The sequence below is a fragment of the Apodemus sylvaticus genome, chromosome 13 (genome assembly GCF_947179515.1).
Source record: "Apodemus sylvaticus chromosome 13, mApoSyl1.1, whole genome shotgun sequence".
NCBI lineage: Eukaryota > Metazoa > Chordata > Mammalia > Rodentia > Muridae > Apodemus > Apodemus sylvaticus.
Window position 1 is genome coordinate 47,988,887 of NC_067484.1, and position 20,702 is coordinate 48,009,588.

Below are 20,702 nucleotides of genomic sequence, written 5' to 3' on the forward strand. Positions count from 1 at the left end.
GAATGATAAGGTAACTATAAAAGTGAAATATTAATAGATGAAACTACAGTGTACACTAGTAACCGAACAGCAAGCTTCAGGGCATCATATATGATTGTGTGGTTTTCAATATAAGCAGGGGAAAAACAGAGGTACTTATTTCTATAATCAGAAGAACATAGTAACTAGTAAAAATGGCTATCTTTACAACTGTCAGAAAAAACTGAGCAGAAACAAGAAATATGAGACACTTGACTTTATATTTTTATATAGTTCAAATTAAAATTATTTCCCCATCCTTAATTTTGTGTAGATCATGTTTATGACTCATGGTATTGGCTTTAAATTATCAACTGTGCAAAATGCACACACTATAAAGTTTAGCAGTTTAGCATTCTCAATAGCAGTATGCTCACGCTGGTTTGGAACCATCACCACCATCATTCTGCACAACTTTTCATGGAACAAAACTGATAAAAAAAAAAAAACAAAAAACAAAAAAAACCCTATACACTTCTCTCAATCTCTATGAATTTGACTATTTAATGCATTTGGTAAAGCAGAATCAAATACTATTTTATTTCTCTTTATATAATGCCCTCAAAATTCATCTATGTTGTAACATAAATCAGAATTCTCTTCCTTTGTAAAATAATTTTCTAATTACATACATATAGGGTGCTTAATTAGTCACCCCATCAGACACTTGAATTGCTTCAATCCACTGTCCTTTAAGCTGCTATCAACTAGATGTACAACCACATATTTGTACTTTCAATTCTTTTGGTATATACCCAAAGCAGAATTACCATTTTATATATAGAGCTATAAGTTTTTAAAGAAACTACCTTACCATTTTCCAAAGTGACTGTACCATTTTATAGTCTGACCAAAAGAACACAAAGGCTCTAATTTCTCTCCATTTTGGCCAATACTGTCATTTAGTTATTTTTGTAGTAGCTACCTTAATGGGTATGTAAGATATCATCCTTCCCACTCTGGTTTTTCTATTCAAGTCTTCTGACCACCTTTCCCTGGCTTTTCCATTAAGCCAATACTGAAGATTAAATACAGGGCTTCACACATCTAAGACAAATGCTCTACAACTGAGCTACACCTCCAGCTCAGGCCAGTTTTTAAATCGGCTCCTTCTTAAATTGTTGGGTTATACAATTTGGCTTCTGAGCCATACATACGTTTATATAGTCTAAAAGTAAACTTAATTCAACAGGAAAAAATAAACTAGTAAGCAAAATCTCTTAATTTTTTCAATAAAGATTTACTGGTCCAGAATTCTGCTTATTTCTTTTCAAACTATTGTTAACTAATAATTAATATGCCATGTCTTAATAAAATATTTTGCTGCTCCAATGTAAACATGTGAATAAGATCACTCGTGAATATAAAGTCAGTGAACCATTCAAAATGCTTTTGAGTATAGTCAATACTTGAAGATTTTTATAATCACAGAAGCTTTTTAAAGGTATCTTCTACAGGAATTTGATATTCACGGTTAAAGTCTTAAGATTTACCTTATGGGCCCAAATCAAAGCATAATACGAAAATTAAAATGATTTACTAAGAGATAATCAAAAGTTAATTGAATATTATTGTTTTAGAAAACAATTTGACAATTTCAACTAAATAGAATATAATAAATCAGTGAGTTACTACTCCACATTACTTTAAAAAATATTTATATAGGCCAAGTGATTTTCTAAAAGAAGCTTAAAACATAATATTCAGTACCTGAATGAATTTGAATTTGAATGCTCATGGAGTTGGAGATCAGAAGGCAAAGTATCGTCATCATCATCTTCTTCATCACTTTCTAGACTCTCCTCAGAATCATACTCTGCCCTACTTTGGGAAGGCGGTAGAAAAGGCTGAAACAAAAATTATATATATTATCATCCAAGTATCTGATATGGTGCATACAAACATAATTCATCCCTTTTGTGGATATTTCACTGTAAGCAAAATACCTATTATTTACCACAGTATATCTTTGATATAATTTTATCTATTCACTCAGTAAACAAGAAAATTCTTCAGAATGTGCCCCAACAGTCTACTTGAGATAGATCTTATCTACCCTACATTCCTCGGTCAAGGTCTTTCTAAGCAGCACAAGCTAGTCTTAGACTTGTGATCTACCTGCTTCAACCTCACAAATGTTGGGAAATATAGGCACTTGCTACATTAAATTGGCTTGAAAAAACAATGTTTAAAAGAATTACAGCCAATGGCATCATAAAAAGGTCTACATTTTTAATGGTAGAGATAAGCAAATAACTAAAAAATTAAGTAAAATTTATACACTAAGTGTTACAAAGAAAAAAAATAAAGATGAAGAAAAGTAAAAGCTGACCATAGAAGGTCTCTTTGACAAGTGGCATTTAAGTGAAACCTAAAGGAGACAAAGTTACCAGACTAAGAGATTTGGTCAAAGCCAATTACTATAAGGTAGTTTGGAAAATACCCAAAAGTTGAAAATGTGAGGGATATGACAATTAACATGAAAAAGTAGAATGTTCTGTAGAGTAGTGTAGGACTGAAAAATTAATCACTGAGCAGAAATTCTAAAAACAATATCAAAACCTAGGAAGAAAATAGAAATTTTATGTGACCTTTAACAAAAGAATTTGTCAAAACAAATGGTTAGAGGAGCTGAGAATGCTTTATTCTACATTAATGCATTCTAAGCATTAGCAGTTTATAGAAGTAACTTTATCCATCCACTGAGATCAAATAACTGAAAGATTAAGTACAAAATTAAAGGCTTCTCATGAAACTGTGTTCTTATGGCTTAAAAACATTTGTGTGTGTCTATTTGTGTGGGTATGCACCTGTGGAGGCAAGGTCACTGTTAGGTGTCTTAATCATTGTCTTCCACCTTAATTTTTGAGACAGGTTCCCTCAGTGAATCTAGAGCTCATGATTTCAGCTGGACTGGCTAGATAATAAGACCCTGGGAGCAGGTGTCCCAGGTTATTGAGTTAGATATGTACATTGCTATATGCCTAGCTTTTAGGTGGATTAAGAAATCTACATTGTCATTACATAGCCCTGAAGAACAAGAGAATTCTTCCATCATATGTTTTGTCTTTGTTTTTTCATTCTTTTAAAAAGAAAGGGTTTTATGTTAATATGTGGTGGTTAGGCTCCCTTAGGCTCATAAATTTGAATGTTTAGACAGGATTAGGAGGTGTAACCTTGCTGTAGTAAATGTGCCCCTGGGTGTGTGGGCTTTGAGGTTTCAAATGCCCAAGTCTGGCCCAGTGGCTCTTTCTTCTGTTGCCTACAGATCTAGATTCAGAAATCTCTGTTCCTTACATCATGTCTACTTTAATGCTGCCTCTCTCCCTGCCATGATAATGGACTAAACCTCTGAAACTGTAAGAAAGATTCCAATTAGATGTTTTCCTTTATAAGAGTTGATGTAGTCATGGTATCTTTTCATAGGAATAGAACACTAAGACAATGTGTACATGGATATAAATGTATGTAGAAGTGCTACATATCTGCATGTGCCTCCAGAGGCCAGAAGAAAACTACTGTATTCCCAGAAGCTGGAGTTACAAGTGGTAATATCTCTGACATGGATTCTGGGAATTAAACTTAGGTTTTAGTTTCAATTGCTGTGAAGAAACACCATGACCATGGCATCTCTTACAAAGAAAAACATTTAAGGCATACACGTTCAGAGGTTAGGTCCATTATTATCATGTCAGAAATCATGTTTGCAGGCAGGTGTGATGCTGTAGGCAAGAGCAGTAGATGAGAGTTTTGTATCTGGATCCACAGGCAGTAGGAAGAGTGAGCAACACTGGGCTTGGCTTGAGCTGCTTCTTAAACCTCAAAGTCCACCAGTGACACATTTCCTCCAACAAGGCCATATCTACTCTAACAAGGCCACATGTCCTAATCCTTTCAAATAATGCCACTCACTATGGACCTATAGGGACCATTTTTCATTCAAACCACCACAAGCAGTAAGCATTAGTATTCACTGAACCATCTCTCCAGTCCTTTGCAAATCTGTTCAAATGTTTCTCACCTATTCTACTGTAATTGATTATATAAGCTAGTGTTTCCCTAAAGACTGAGACACAGATAATTTTTATGTATTATATGGAGACCATTTTAAAAAATAATTTGACAGAGCTATATTTAACATGTTAAAAAAGAAATATTGACAACCATTTACACCAACTCAAGCAGCAGGGAAGGCTATAAAGGACTTTTCCAGCCCTAAGGCGGGAGAGTGGCCAGGATCTGCTCTATAGGAAAAAAGATAACATCCTACCATTCCTTGAGCTTGCCCTAAAATCAGGCCACATAATCCCTGTAATCTCCAGCCACCCTGAAAGCTCCCCTTCCCTCAAGAAACCCTATATAAACCATGTGTTCAGCCCAGTTCTCTGCTGATTCTCTTCTAAGCACAAGCTGCCTCCCTCCTGGGCTTCTCTCTCCCAATAAATGTCTTGTGTGAGGTTTGTTGTGCAGTGTGACTTTGTTGTATTGCTTTGCTACTGAATGCCAGGATATCTTTCCCGACCAAGCTATAATACTTACAAATAGAGCTTCTAAAAATGTGTACAGTTGAAGGCCTGGGCAATAGCTCATTTATTAACTTGTTTGCTATGTAAATACAGGGAGCAAATTCAGAATCAATGCAAAAAAAGGTCTGGTGTTATGGTATGTATCTTAGCACTAAAGAAGCAGAGACAAGTAGATCCTGGGTCTTATCATCCAGCAAGCCTAGTCTACTTTGCCATTTCCAGGCTAGGCAGAGATATCCTATCTCAAAAATAAGGTTGATAAACCTGAAAAATGATACTCGCTGTTATTCTCTGTACCCGTGTGCATGTGTACCCCCATACATAATCATACATACCAACACATAGATATGCACACACATATACATATACAAAAATATGTACTATTAAAATGTTTAACTTACAAGTTCATTAATATCATTTAACATGAAGGTAGCTTTTAAAATAATGAAACCTTGACATTAAGTTATTAAAGATATATTAAACATATATATATATATATATATAAAACATAAAAAATAAATAGAAATAAACAACCTTACTTTTGGCTATCTATGTATTAGGAAACTATAGAAAGCAGTAAAACCAAAACTGATGTGGCATAATTTGAATATTAGTTACATTGTGATTAGTTTTTTGTTCATTTAAACTTACTAGTTGTAGTTCCAAAAGTACTTGCATTATTCTTATTTAAATCATGGCATGAAACATACTTTTTCTGTATACGGGCAAACTGACAAACTTGTTAAATTTCACTCTTACATTTTTTGTTTTAAAAATGTTTACTTTATTTATATGAGCACACTATAGCTGTCTTCAGACACACTAGAACAGATTGTGAACTCAAGACCTCTGAAAGAGCAGTCAGTCCTCTTAACCCCTTAGAGCACTCTCCAGCCCACTCTTCTACATTTTAAATATTGTATCTTTAATGTAAAGTTTTTGACATCTGAAATATTTTCATCCTTCCTTCAAAACTACCTTCTATATTTATGCTGATTAGCTTTACAAAATTTCTATTCGGGTGTGCATAATCTTTCAAATATCATACTATTCACAGATAGCTTTTCTATCACTTCACTTATATTTGAGATGACTTCTTAGTATTATTACTTTTCATGATTGTGCTTTTATGTCTTTAATTTTTGTTGTCAATTCCTTCTTCTGATTGTAAAATATCTTGTGGGAGGCAAGAAATCAAAATAACTACATGCTATGTAATTTGTATAGGAGATGAATCACAGGCACTAAATGATAAATCACTGATGGGTTTTATAAGAAGTAAGGGACTGTTCACTTATCATAGCATGCATCTTTTGCATGATGTGTAAAATGAAGAGCCAGTAGGGAAATTTGCATTTTATGCAATTATGAATATGTAATTTAGTGTAGAAAATTAAACTTACAATAATAATGTTATTTAACTAAATGCTGGTAAATAAAAATTTGTACCCGTCAAAATAACTCAGGGTGGCCTCAGCATTAAAATGAATGAAGTACTATGGAATTAGTGGTACAAAGGCTTACATAAGGTTCTAAGTTTGATTGTCAAGACAGAAGGAAGAACAAAAGATTGAAAAGAAAAAGAAACGGAAATTGAATAGGAATAAGAGATGATCAGAACACCCTGACTCCTTGATTCTCAGCCACTATTCAGTATATTACAATGTTAACTAACTACTCTTTTTTATCTTACTTTAGTTCGAAATGGAGAGTCCTAATGTGTATAATATATATATACTTCCTTAAAAGGTGGTTAGATGTATGATCAAAATATTTCAGTGTTCTTTCTTTTTATATTGTTGAATATATTGACACAAGGTAAAAAATTTAAAGCTAGCATAGGAAAACACTTAAAAGTACCAAAAGCTAATCATTTATTTTTAAACTCACTTGTTCCCATTTGAGTACATTCTTCTGTGTAGTGATGTTTTATTACCTTGGCTATGAAGTAGTCCCAGATACTTAGTTCAGGTGGGATGAACTTCTCCTTGACTGCAAGTGACTCTTGATTTATAGAGGAAGAGGATACAGGAGAAGATTCTTTGCCAGACACTTTTGATTGACTAATATGTCTGTTTGGTTTTTCTCCTTCAACTAGTAAAGAAATGAAAAAAATTATTATTAGAAGTACTACCTCCAATTAACATCTTTACATAAAAGCTAAATATAACTATGAATAGCATACAAAAACTAAAATATGATTATGAAAGTACAGAGCAGGTGAGAAGCTGAGAGGATGACGGAGGAAAGCAGCTCTGTTTAGCAACCTGTGCTTTTATCATATCTTGTTCACAATCACCTGAATGGCTATTTATCTATTGCATGTAGTGCATAAGAGATGTAGTATCTGCCTACCAAAAAATTTCCCTCTACAGTCTAGTTAGGATTGTGACAAAAACTTCCCAAATCTTTTTACTTTGTGTTTTTAGGGGGAAGGGTTTTGCTGGACACTGAACCCAGGGATTTAAGCATGCAAGGACATATTCTACCAGTGAGCTACCCCAATAAACTCTAAAAAGAAAGAAAAACAAATAGATTGGGCTGGGGAGCACTGATTGCTCTTTCAGAGGTCCTGAATTTAATTCCCAGCAACCACATGGTGGCTCACAACCATCTATAGTGAGATTTGGTGCCCTCTTCTGGTGTGCCTGAAGACAGCTACAGTGTACTCATATAAATAAAATAAATAAATAATAAAAATAAAAAGGCAAATAAATACAAATTAAAAATAATGCCACAGTTCAGACTGCTCAGAACAAACTGGTCTCATTAAACATTGAAAATATTTTTATTAGAAAATATTTTATACTTGTTATAAAATTGTAGTTGGTATAATTTGAAAAATGGGTGACAGATGGAAGGACTTTCTAATCATTAGAATTACACAGAAGAGAAATGCCATCTTTGTTTCATTTTTTCAAGCTTCTAAAGTTAGAAAGCATTCTCTTAGTATTTGCCCTAGAAGCAAAAATTCTATGGGAGATTCTAAAACAGATCTATATGGTGTCAGCGATCAAAGCCAAGGCCTGCACATGCCATGCAACTACCGCATCTCTGAGCTACATATCCACAGGCTATATAAATGTTTAATCAATACTTAGTAATAGACAAACGAGGATCTTGTAACTATAAGCATGACCTAATAGGCTAACAATTTACATGAAGACACAACAATATTTTTCTCCAATGGTTACAATGAGATTTACTTACCTCCCAAAATGATCTAAGTATCTGTGCCATAATTACAATTTTAATTTATTATTTATAACTATTCAACTTTAAAATACAACATGCACATGCAATATCAAGCAACAATAATCTGAGTTTAATGTAGTAATTATGTAACTTTGGAAGAGAGGAAAGAATGACATATTAATATTCTAAGATATTATATATTAGTCGTTCCTACTGGTAGTTCAGGCACTAAATGCTTATGTTTACACATTTAAATTTATATGAACTTTTGCCTTTATTTATAATCACGCTTCTAATACACAAATTGTATATATTAACACACATTCTAAAACTAAAATGGAAGAAAAACAAGATAGAGGCCTTATGATTTATCTAAGAGGAATAAAAAGGATAAAACATGACTAATAAAAAACAAATGTATGCATGGGGAAAAAGCCAGATAGAATCAAAAAGTAACATAATTTTAAACACATAATTCTTATTTGTTTTGACTCACTGATTGGTTTCCATGTCAAAAGAGATTTCACAGACATTCCTTCCTTTCTTTGAGAATCCTGATCTGACCCTCAGAACATTCTGTACTATGGATATTTAGAAATATAACTCATTTCAAAAAGAACCAAACAGAAATAAAGAAGTGTGTAAGAGGTTATATTATGACATGGAAACCGGAAACTAGAGGAATAAAAAAACATTGTTTCCTATAATAAATTTTTCTGTATTCTTTGATTTGCTACAATGAAGCTATTACTGTGATAAAAACAAACAAATTAAGAGGAAGAAGAGAGAAGGGCAAGGTATGAGCAGAGCTGAATATATTCCAAGTTCATTATATACATGCTCGGAAATAGCCTTATGTAACCTGGATGCTGCTGCTGTTGTTAACGACATAATCAATAATATACCAAAAGTTTCCTTAACATGTTACCATATATATGTATACTTATGTGGTAGCTCTGCATATATGGGTATGTATCATATATATGTACATACATACATAAGAAAGTAAGGTAAAGTGTCATGTTTCAATAATGTCACCTACCTTGTAATTTGAATCAGTGTCGGCCAATGGCCTAGCATCAAAGTTTATCAGGTTGGCCTGTATCTGAATTTATCTGAATCTGGTAAGAATTTGTATTTGAATTCAGATCCCCGTTCCCAGAGTGGTGGTTACAATGTACCTGGCTTTTTATGTATGTTTTAGAGACTGAACTCAGTTTTCATGCATGCACACCAAGCACTTAATTGAACTATTTCTCCAGCCTCAGCTTACCATTTTAAAATAGCCATAACAAAACTAGTATTTTATAACCTGATGTAAACATTATTTCTTTAAGATCTTAACACAATAAACAAACACCAAAATGCAGAGAAGAAAGGACAATTTGCCTAACTGGTAACTTAAAGTTAAGTTGAAGAGAATACAGATTTGGGAAAGACAAAAGTCATTTAAATTAAATAAAAAATTAATCCCAAAGGCATTTCTTGTTTTAGGAGGACAATGCAGGCTAAGTCTTTTACAGGCATGTATATCATGAAGGTACTTAGCCGGGCGGTGGTGGCACATGCCTGTAATCCCAGCACTCTGGGAGGCAGAGGCAGGCGGATTTCTGAGTTCGAGGCCAGCCTGGTCTACAGAGTGAGTTCCAGGACAACCAGGACTATACAGAGAAACCCTGTCTTGAAAAAAGCAAATCCAAAAAACCAAAAAAAAAAAAAAAAAAAAAAAAGAGGAAAAAATCATGAAGGTACTTTAGATATGAACCTATATGAAGTCTACAAATAAACTTCAAAGAGTCCAAAAAGAAAAACATTAAAATAAAGCAGCAAATTAAGTAAAAGTTTTTCTTAAATGAATACAATAATTTTCAAAACCTGATATAATACTATACATATAAGAATGTTTGACTCTCAGGGTCCTAGAATCATTACCTCATACAATATATTGTACTTGTTCTGTAAGTATGAATAAAAATAAATTTACAAGGTATGGTGACACACAGTGTTAATTTCCAAACTTTGAAGGCAGAGCCAGTAGGATCCCTAGTTTAAGGACAGAATGATCTACCAAAGGTCACAAGTTTCAGGATAGCCAGGACTCTACTGTAAGAACCTGTTTTAAAAATAAATAAATTTATATGTATTTGAATAAAAAGTAGTAGATTCTAAGATAGCTGATTAGCAAAATGATTTACTGGAAGATACCAAGAAAATACCAAAGCTGTTATTTAGCCTTTTTTGTTAAACTGGGAGAAAGAAGAAAAAGGGAAAAGCTGGGGAAATACGTTTTGTAAAGTTATATAATCAAATGATCTGGGATCACTGTGCTGGAATAGTAACTAAATTATTACAAGTATCACAGATCTCCTTTTGTTGTCTAATTGCTCTGGCTAGAACTTCAAGTACTATATTGAATAAATACGGAGAGAGGGCAAACTTGTCTAGTCCCTAATTTTAGTAAGATTGCTTCAAGTTTCTATCCATTTAGTTTGATGTTGGCTACTGGTTTGCTGTATATTGCTTTTATTGTGTTTAGGTATGGGCCTTGTATTCCTGTTCTTTCCAAGACCTTTAACATAAAAGGATGCTGAATTTTATCAAATGCTTTTTCAGCATCTAATGAAATGACCAAGTAGTTTTTTTCTTTGAGTTTGTTTATGTAGTGGATTACATTGATGGATTTCCATATATTGAACCATCCCTGCATCCCTGGGATGAAGGCTACTTGATCACGGTGGATGATTGTTTTGATGTGTTCTTGGATTCAGTTGGCAAGAATTTTATTGAGTATTTTTGCATCAATATTCATATGGGAAATTGGCCTGAAATTCTCTTTCTTTGTTGGATCTTTGTGTGGTTTTGGTATCAGCAAAATTGTGGCTTCATAGAACGAGTTGGGTAATGTTCCTTCTGTTTCTATTTTGTGGAATAGTTTGAAGAGTATTGGCGTTAGGTCTCCTTTGAGTGTCTGATAGAATTCTGCAATAAAGCCATCTGGTCCTGTGCTCTTTTTGGTTGGGAGGCTGTCAATGACCACTTCTATTTCTTTAGGGGTTATGGGAGCATTTAGGTGGTCTATCTGATCCTGATTAAAGTTTGGCAGTTGGTTCTGTTTAGGAAATTGTCCGTTTCATCCAGATTTTCCAGTTTTGTTGAGTATAGCCTTTTGTAGTAGGATATGATCATTTTTTTGGATTTCCTCAGTTTCTGTTATTATTTTACCCTTTTCATTTCTGATTTCGTTAATTTGGATACTGTCTCTGTGCCTTCTGGTTAGTCTGGCTAAGGATTTATCTATCTTGTTGATTTTCTCAAAGAACCAGCTCCTACTTTAGTTGTTCTTTGTACAGTTCTTTTTGTTTTAACTTGGTTGATTTCAGCCCCGAGTTTCACGATTAGTTTCTTTTTGTTCTAAAGCTTTCAAGTGTTCTGTTAAACTGCTAGTGTATGCTCTCTCCAGCTTCATTTTGTAGGCACTTAGAGCTATTAGTTTTCCTCTTAGCACTGCTTTCATTGTGTCCTCTAAATTTGGGTTTATGCTGTGCCTCATTTTCCTTAAATTCTAAAAAAATCTTTGATTTCTTTCCTTCTTTCTTCCTTGGCCAAGGTATCATTGAGTAGAGAATTGTTCAGCTTCCACGTGTATGTGGGCTTTTTGTTGTTTTTGTTGCTATTACAAATTGGAAAGGAAGAAGCCAAACTATCACTATATGCAGATGATATGATAGTATACTTAAGCGACCCAAAAAACTCCACCAGAGAACTCCTACAGCTAATAAACAACTTTAGCAAAGTGGCTGGATATAAAATTAACTCAAGCAAATCAGTAACCTTCCTATACTCAAAGGATAACAGGCTGAGAAAGAAATTAGGGAAATGACACCCTTCACAATAGCCACAAACAATAAAAAGTATCTTGTGTGACTCAAACAAGATCTGTGTGACAGGAACTTCAAGTCTTTGAAGAAAGAAATCGAAGAAGACCTCAGAAGATGGAAAAATCTTCCAGGCTTTTGGATTGGCAGGATTAATATAGTAAAATTGGCCATCTTGCCAAAAGCAATCTACGATTCACTGCAATCCCCATCAAAATCCCAACTCAATTCTTCATAGTCATAGAAAGAACAATTCTCAAAATCATCTGGAATAACAAAAAACCCAGGGTAGGTAAAACTATTTTCAACAGTAAAAGAACTTTTGGGGGAATTAGTATCTCCGACCTCAAGCAGTATTACAGAGCAATTGTGCTAAAAACAGCATGGTATTGGTACAGTGACAAGCAAGTAGATCAATGGAATAGAATTGAAGAACCGGAAATGAACCCACAGAATTGTGGACACTTGATCTTTGATAAAGGAGCTACAACCATCCAGTGGAAAAAAAGATGGTCTTTTCAACAAATGGTGTTGGTTCAACTGGAGGTCAGAATGCAAAAGAATGCAAATTAATCCATTCTTATCTCCTTGTACTAAGCTCAAGTCTAAGTGGATCAAGAACCTCCACATAAAACCAGACACACTGAAACTAATAGAAAAGAAACTGGGGAAGACCCTTGAGGACATGGGCACAGGGGGAAAGTTCCTGAACAGAACACCAATAGCTTATGCTCTAAGATCAAGAATTGACAAATGGGACCTCATAAAACTACAATGTTTCTGTAAGGCAAAGGACATTGTCAAAAAAAAAAAAAAAAAGGCAACCCACAAATTGGGAAAAGATCTTTACCAACACTACATCTGACAGAGGGCTTATATCCAAGATATAGAAAGTACTCAAGAAGGTTTAAGCTAATAAATTATGTATATTACTAGCTCTTTGGTTAAGGATCCTAGGCTGTTACTCCTAGTCAAGTGGCTGTGGGGGCTACATAAGAGAGCGGCCTGTGCAGGGAGCAATCAAGAAGCACAGCTCCTTCAAGGCTCCTAGCTCTGGTTTGCTGCCCTGAACTTCTCTGAGTGACTGATCTAAAGGGAAACCAAATAAACCTTTCTGCCCCAAATTTCTTTTGGCCAGTGTTTTATCACAAAAAGCAAAAGGTAGCAAGTCAGTAAAAGAACTAGAACAAAAGATATGTAGATAATCCTATAATTTAGTTCATGAGATCATTATTTCAAAAAATTTAAGATGAGAAATTATACCAGAGTAAGAAACACACAACTACCAAAGTTCATATGCCTTTCCTGGCACTGAATCTGAAAATATTTTTTAGAAAACATGTATTTAGGAGGTCCAAACAAGTATTTCATTTTCAACACACCGAATAATTGTTTTTAATTAGGAAAACAAAGTACCATAGACATCTCAGTTTTCATTTGGCTAAATTTGAAAACTTAAAATACATGTATTTTAATGCTGATTAAATTCACATCAACTTTCTGAAATATATTTTTTAATCCTTGTTGATGGTTAACATTAACTTGACAGCATCAAGAATAACCTAGGAGATGGCCCTCTGGACATACCTACAGTGATTCCCTTGTATTGACTAAGATGTTATTTAGGGGTAGTATCATTTCTGAATGGGTCCTAGATTATATAAGTAGAAAAAGGGAGCAGACTCTCACTGCTCTTCACTTCCCAAGTGCGGAAATGATATAACCAACTGCTTCATGTTTCTACTGCCTTGACTTTATGTCATGATAACTTTATCTTGAACTGTGAGCTAAAATGAACAGCTCCTTAAGTTGTTCTGCAAGGGAATTTTATCATAGCAACAGGAAAAGAAATGAAGACAAACACCTTGCTCAACAATGTACACTGAATATTATTTAATACAAATAAGATCTTGAAACATGGTGATTATATTTTGCAGCAATCCAAACATAGAGCACTGTTTATCTGCACCTAAAATTTCTTAGACTGCTGTGCTGCATTCATGTGCTTTAAGAAAAATAATGTGTTTAAAACCAAGATTTCAGAGTTTTATTTCACACAACCAGCCATCATTCTGTTGTTTTCTCCTGGATGCGCTTGGTCATCAGCTTTTTCTCCTGGCTCTTCAGAGTATCTGCTTCACAGGACTAGTTGTTTCTGTCTGCCATTACTCCATAATCTACTGCTTCTCTTTCCCCCTTACTTTCTCCATTCCCTCCCTTTACTCCTTTCTTTTCCACCCTGTTCCCTTTCAAACTAGATTAGTTTTGGAATCAAATGACTGTCTTAATCAACTGATCAATGATGTAAGTACACCAGTTTCTAAGTTTTCAAAGATGGATAAGTGTAACCTAGGTTGGGAATGTTTACACCTAGATATTAGATAACTGTGTTCTGAATATTTGGTTATCACGTTCCACTTCAAATGGGTAAACATACAGATTCTGCAGAACTGGGACTACGGATGTGTCTCAGTGGTAGAAGCTTGCTTAACTTGCATATGGTTCTGGCCTCAATTTTCAAAGAAAAAGAATGTGCTGGAGCTAAGATTGGGCTAATAATATACTTTTCATCTTAAAACATATATTAACATTGCTTAGCAGAATTTATCACTTTCAGCATTTTAAAGTAATAAAACTGAAATCTTAGATACTTTTTCTAAAACATATTAAAAAATGTGGCCAAAGTTAATTTATCAATTATTTACTTAATGATCTATGAGTTTAACTTCTGTTAGGTTTCAAATTTTTTTCTTGAACTCAGATATATGAAAAATACAGTCAAGGTAAATTTCACAGCAATTTATGAGAAATATATCATGGGAAGTACCGTAAAATTGTGAAAACTAAAAACCTTAATATTTTAACAAACAAGTAAATTTGATAAGTAACTTTGTACTTCAAATTTATAATTTTAAGTGGGAAAAGGTAGAAGAAAATAATTTTGATTCATAGCAAAAGGATTACTGAGAAGAGTGTAGTGGGCATATCATATCTGTTGAGATAGAATGAAGCCTATGGAGCAACTACATCTGTACTGGGCCTTTCAATAGAAGAGCAAACTTTCTACTTCAGGGCTGACAAAATATGACTTTGGGAGTGTGAGGATAAGACAAGGTTTCACTACATGCAGCCCTGGCAGTCCTAGAACTTGCTAATAGGCCAGGCTGGCTGTGAACATCACAGAGATATCTCTGTCTCTGCTTCCAAAGTGCTGGGACTGGATTACATGTACCATCATGCCTGGCTTAAGACTTATTTTTATATCCAAGTTTTACTGAAATACAGCCATACTTACTTAATTTTTTGCTATTGCTACTTTGGTACTATAAGAGAAGGCTGAGCAGTTATGATACCAAAAGGTCTCTGTACCAACAAAGCTGGCAGAAGGTTGCTCAAAATTGCAAACTGAATTTTCTTGACTCTCAGTATTAAAAATCAGGAATTTAATCCCTGTCTATTTTGAGGTTGTATCCTCCCCTCCTGAGTTGTTGAAATGGGAAAAGCACATGGATTAAAAAGTAACAGAGTAGCAGATAAATGAGCAAATACTTTCAATGTGAGAATAAAGTAGAAGCTAAGTTGTCATGAATTTTGTTCTACAATCATGGGATTAGTTTTGTGTAAAATATATGCCATTACTACTTATAAAGATATTGAAAATAACCACTTTTCTTTCTTCTATTACAGAAGAATACTTAAAATCTAAAAATATTCCCTTTTCAGGGTATAAACTCTCAATGATAATGCTTTTGAAAACTTTTTTTCAAATTTATTTTATGTATGTGAATGTTTCACTTGCATGAACATCTTTTTGCTTATAGTATGTCTGTGAATTGTGGTGTGCCTCATGCCTGTGAGGTCAGAAGAGTGTTGGTTGCCCTGGAATATGAGTTATAGACAGTTTTGATCTCCCAAACGGGAGCTGGTCCTCAAACCTGGGTTTTCTGAAGAAAAAGCGCTTTTACCTGTTAAGCCATCTCTCTAGTCCCACTATGATTTTTTAAAAGTAACATATCCAAATCAAATTTTATTTTTCTGTAAGTCCTTCATCACCCATCTGAAGTGCCCAATCATAAACATCCAAACCTACATACAGGGACAGGTGTGTGGTGCTTAAACGATGAGAAGGAAGAGGATTAAAATCCAGAGATAATCTTGCCAGGCTTCACTTATAAATGTATGCATAAGGGTTTCTTCTAAAAAGCATTAAAGTTGTTATTAAACTTGTATTTGAAGATTTAAATGCACACATCCTAATAATTTTTAAATTTAATGTCAGTATAGTAACAGTATTTCCAGTATTATAAGTTAAGTCCTAAAGCTACTCTAGACAAACTTCAAAACTGAAAAACCAATACTATCACATGTTAATAAATCACAAAAAAAGATTTAGAAAATATCATGAAAATTATTTTCTAGTTGAAAAAGAGGGCTGTTGTAATTTTATTTAAATATAGTATATGTAGTAAAAAGGATACATTTATTTAAAATATTTACTTTTCAAGGTAACATGAAACACTTAGAAATTCAAAAACGCTAATAGCCAGTCATAATATGCAAACCATAAAGCAGCCTCATGGGAAACGCTTTCCCAGTCATTTCAAGCCATACTGTGATTTTTTATGATCAGCACTAGCATTTGTTTCTTTTTGGTTTTGTGCACGTAGAAATATTATAATTTAAGGGACAGAAAATATCTAAAACCAAGTATTTGAAACTAGAATGGAAGAGCAGAAACAGTTTTCTAAAATGCTAATCATTGTTTGAAATCAAAAATATGGCTTGATTAAAAGAAATACATCAATTTTCCTTAAAAGCCAAACAAAACAAATTATAACACTGTATGCAACCCTTGAAAACCAATAACATAAAGCAAGCTAAACTGTAAGAGCCTATTTCTAAAGCTAAGATCTTGCCTGCAAGAGTGGGAGGGCTATGAGAACTGATGGCTGAAAGAGCTTTGGAAAAGCCCACACATTCCATGGAGAATACCACTACCTGGTGGGGGCTAGGCATAGCAAAGTGCCTTCCTGCCAAAGAAAGAAGAGAAAAATCTGTATTTGGTACGGAACAAAATCAAAGTGTATTTCAAAAGAAATGTACTAAGAGACATTATAATTACATTGATAGTATTGTATAATTATCAGTGCAGGAGTATCTAAAAATTGAAAACTGCACAGGAAGCTTTAAAACTTCATTTTTTACCACAATATTATTTGTTGGTGTTCTTGCATAACAAGAACTTTCTTACATAAAATTAAGATATAATTATATTTAACAAAGTTATCATAGAGATGAATAAACCTTCAGCTCATAAAAACAAACCTGAGTGGAAGATTAGAGTGCAAGAGAAAGAGGGGAGGCAGATGTGGGTGTGGGTGTGTGAGGGGGAACAAAAGGGACAATAAAAACTTACCACATAAAGTTTTTGGGTTTGTGTGTACTTTGCTGGGAACATGTGCTCCTCCACCAAATACTGCAGACCACATTTTTTCATTTAGGGGGTGGGCTACAATCCGAAATAGTTCATTACTAGAGTGTGTTGCCAGCCCATGAATGAACAGACTAAGATACACGGCTGTGAGAATTTCACAAAGCAAGACTGTAAGTCCTGATTGAGCTTCTTCACCAGAAGAATTCAAAAGTTGAATTAGACAATTTATTCCTAGGACAAAAAAAGAAAAACAGCTGACATTAACAGAAACAAAACAAGACTAAAAAAATAAAAATTTTCAGTTAAAAATTAAACACATTTTTCTATTTTTGAGTTTTTGAAAAAATATACTCAATCAATATTAAATATTTTCCTGCTGGATTTGTAACAAGTAGGTTATCATGGTTTAGGAGCAATTAATGAAACATTTGTTCAATTCAGATAAACTTATGTTAAATCTCATAGATAAAAATGTAATGGCATAGTTTATGACAAAATATTTTAAATTATTTAAGAAACAATTTAACAAAATGAGCTACTTTAATATAGAGAACAAGGAAATACTTAGTTGTTTATTTGCTAATGTTCTTGTTTAACAAGAACTTCCTGTGACTAAATTAAAATATAACTGAAAAATATGCATTCAATTTAAAATGGTGTCAGTGCTACCAATATTTAACAATGATCATCATCTGATAAAATTAAGGCAAGTCTACTTTTTAGCATTTAACATTTCAAAAAATAATTCTTATATATGTAAATTATGTATACCTGGCCATTGAGCTGGTGATGTGTTGGGAGTTACTGATTCATCTAAACTTCCTGTTCTCAAAGAATGTCGATGGGCAAGCAGTACTGTCTGATACATCATTCCAGTAAACTGATTTGTTTGAAATGAACTAAGAAAGGAAACAATATTTAAACCTAAGATGAGTTTCATATGTAGTATTCCCATTCTTAGATACAATTTCTATGATAGTTTAATTAAAACTTTTGTTTATGAATTATACTATTATGTCTAAGTTATATGTTCTATAGTGCTATATTCTATTAATATAGTATCCTTTAAAGTATACACATATACATTGTCTAAGCTAAAACAAATTTGACAAGTACTTATATTTATTTAGTGAAAGATAAAGAATATTTTAAGAAGGAAAACAACACACATCATTTTGGGCCACTAGAAACAAACTTGTATGATACGACTTTAATATTTTGATAAAAAATGAAGTGAGTCTAGGCTCAATTTCATATTTAATGGCTAGCTCACCTTCTATCTGGCTCTGAACCCGGCACATAGCATACAATAAAGAAAATGGCTTCTGCCTCTATAAAAGTTATGATATAATGGGGGAATCAAACCTAAATAATTTTTATCATATTGTTGCTGATTAAATTATACGCATCACACTATTAAGGCGAAGAGGATAATCATCACACATTTAAAAACTTATGGTAATTTAATCAAAGATAAACAAATAACAGCTTAGCATAAAGGATTTTAACATTCTGATATCTGGCAGCAAAAAGATATTATAAAAGTGCTAGAAAATAGTACTTCAGAAATTCCTATAATATATATACAATAAGTGAATATAATGTTTACACCGAGAAAGATAGTGCCTTAAAGCTGTTGTACTTGGCAAATCTCACTGATGATAACATTTTGAGACTTCTATAAATATTATTGGGCTATATTTTCCAGATTTAAGATGGGGTAATAACAAAAGTTCTTTCTGCCTGTAGAAAGATTTATGATAAGATAGAAACATTTTGATGAAACCAAACCAATACTCAAATTACATACATAAATGAATTCAGTTAAATAAAGAAAACTGAAGCTACCTTGGGAACATACATATAACCACAGTGAAAAGTGGAATTAACCATAGACAGTTTATAAGGATGAACTGACAACCAAAAGTCAAGACAAATGAGAGCTGATACCATGTGAGAGATAAATGCACCAAAACATCTCCACTCACAGAAGCAAACTTACCAGAACATTTAAAATGAATGCCATACTTTTAAAAATTTTTATAAAGTGAAAACACAAAGATAATGTATAAAATGGAAGAAATGATTAAAAAAGATAGAAAGGGACATTACATAGTGGAATAGGAATCTACTACTGATTTTCCCTTCACCCATGGATGTACCATAAATATCTATTAATGGATTGATTCCCTCTGAAAGAAAGTCAGAAACCAGTTAAGAAATTCCCAGTCACTAGACAATTGAGAAAATGTATGTACTAAAAAAAGGCACACTGAGGTATGCATCACTTCACTACAAAATTAGGTAGGTATCTATCTTCCTGTGAAGATATTGGTAGACCTCATATACTTGTCTCTAATAAGTCTCTCCACAACTTTACTCTTTAATTTTTAAAAATACTGTTTTTTGAGAACTTCGTAAGTACTGTTTACATCATATCTCTTTTCACTCAAACTCTTCCTTTGTCCCTCTGACGCTCTCAAACTCGTGACTTATTACTGCTATATGCTATTTGTATCTCTCTCCCTGTGTGCATGTGTGTGTGCGCATGTGTATCTATGTGCCTGAGTTTACACATACAATCTACTGAGTCCTAGTAATGGTTAGGGCTGATGAGTTGGGACTGGATAACCAACCAAGAGGTTTTTGTCTGGAGAAAACTGATTCTATCTCAAAAGCGACGGATTGTTTTTCAGTTCTTCATCTATAGAGGCGGGCAGTGAGAAATTTTCCTTCTATATGCTGTTTAGACACCATATTGCTGAGGTCTCATGGCTTTAGCTTCCTTGTCATGGCTAGAAGTCCTATCTTGCAGCAGGAATCTGGGTTCTCTAGCACTTCACAACCTTTCTGCCTCCACTTGCATGACTTTCCCTGAGCCTTAAATGTGAGATTTGTGTTAGGTACATGATTAGGGTTAGGTACCCCATGCTCAATTGTTATAATCTTGATTTGTCAACTAAGGGAACAGAAAGGATTAGAAATAAAAGGCCCCTCTAGCCTTAACAGGTAAAAAAAAGTACTACCAGGAAGTACTATGAACTGGAACTAGGGACAGGACTTAAAAATAAAACTGAATTTCCTACACTAATGTGATCTGAGGCCCTCTTATGGCATGCAGGCATATGTACAGACACTGTACTCAAACAAACAAACAAAATTAAAGACACACAAAACAAATAGAAAACAAATATATAAGTAAATAAATATGAAAAGGAAAGGAGAAGAGCAACTCCAGCAACAAACCTGGTGCCTATGTTCTTCTTTAAAAAAACAAAAACATACTGTACTGCATAAAAATGTACAATCAATATGCATAATTTTAAAAACCAATTCTGCAGTCTTAAAAATAAAAAAAAAGAATTCCTTGTATTTTAAGTTTTGTTATTATCTTTTAGAAGTCTGTTCTTTTCTAATGAGAGAGTTGATGTGGATGTGAGGGTGTGGCACAGAGCTGAAAGGAGCGTGGGAAACTGTAACCAGGATATACTGTATGAGAAAGAATCCATTTTCAGTAAAAAGAAAAAGACAAAAAATTTCTATAATATAAACTCTGCCTAAAGAGAAAACATTGCAGAAGAATGCACCAATATCTAGAAAATGAAAGTGGGATTTGCTCTAAGATGAAACCAATAGATAAAAGAATGCATGACA

General features: G+C 33.6%; 1 protein-coding gene across 6 annotated transcripts in view; it reads right to left on the reverse strand.

Moving 5' to 3' along the window:
• Positions 1–20,702, reverse strand: part of Dmxl1 (Dmx like 1) — a 158,013-nt gene that overhangs the window by 56,953 nt on the left and 80,358 nt on the right. For 4 of the 6 annotated variants that reach the window (XM_052155921.1, XM_052155922.1, XM_052155920.1 and 1 more), the window contains exons 27-31: positions 17,820–17,947; positions 17,031–17,279; positions 16,531–16,644; positions 6,481–6,638; positions 1,729–1,865 (exon numbers count right to left, since the gene is read on the reverse strand). In XM_052155921.1, coding sequence (XP_052011881.1) covers positions 1,729–1,865; positions 6,481–6,638; positions 16,531–16,644; positions 17,031–17,279; positions 17,820–17,947 — 786 coding nt within the window. The remainder of the gene's footprint in view (positions 1–1,728; positions 1,866–6,480; positions 6,639–16,530; positions 16,645–17,030; positions 17,280–17,819; positions 17,948–20,702) is intronic. The other 2 variants (XM_052155925.1, XM_052155924.1) reach the window with 1 other exon arrangement.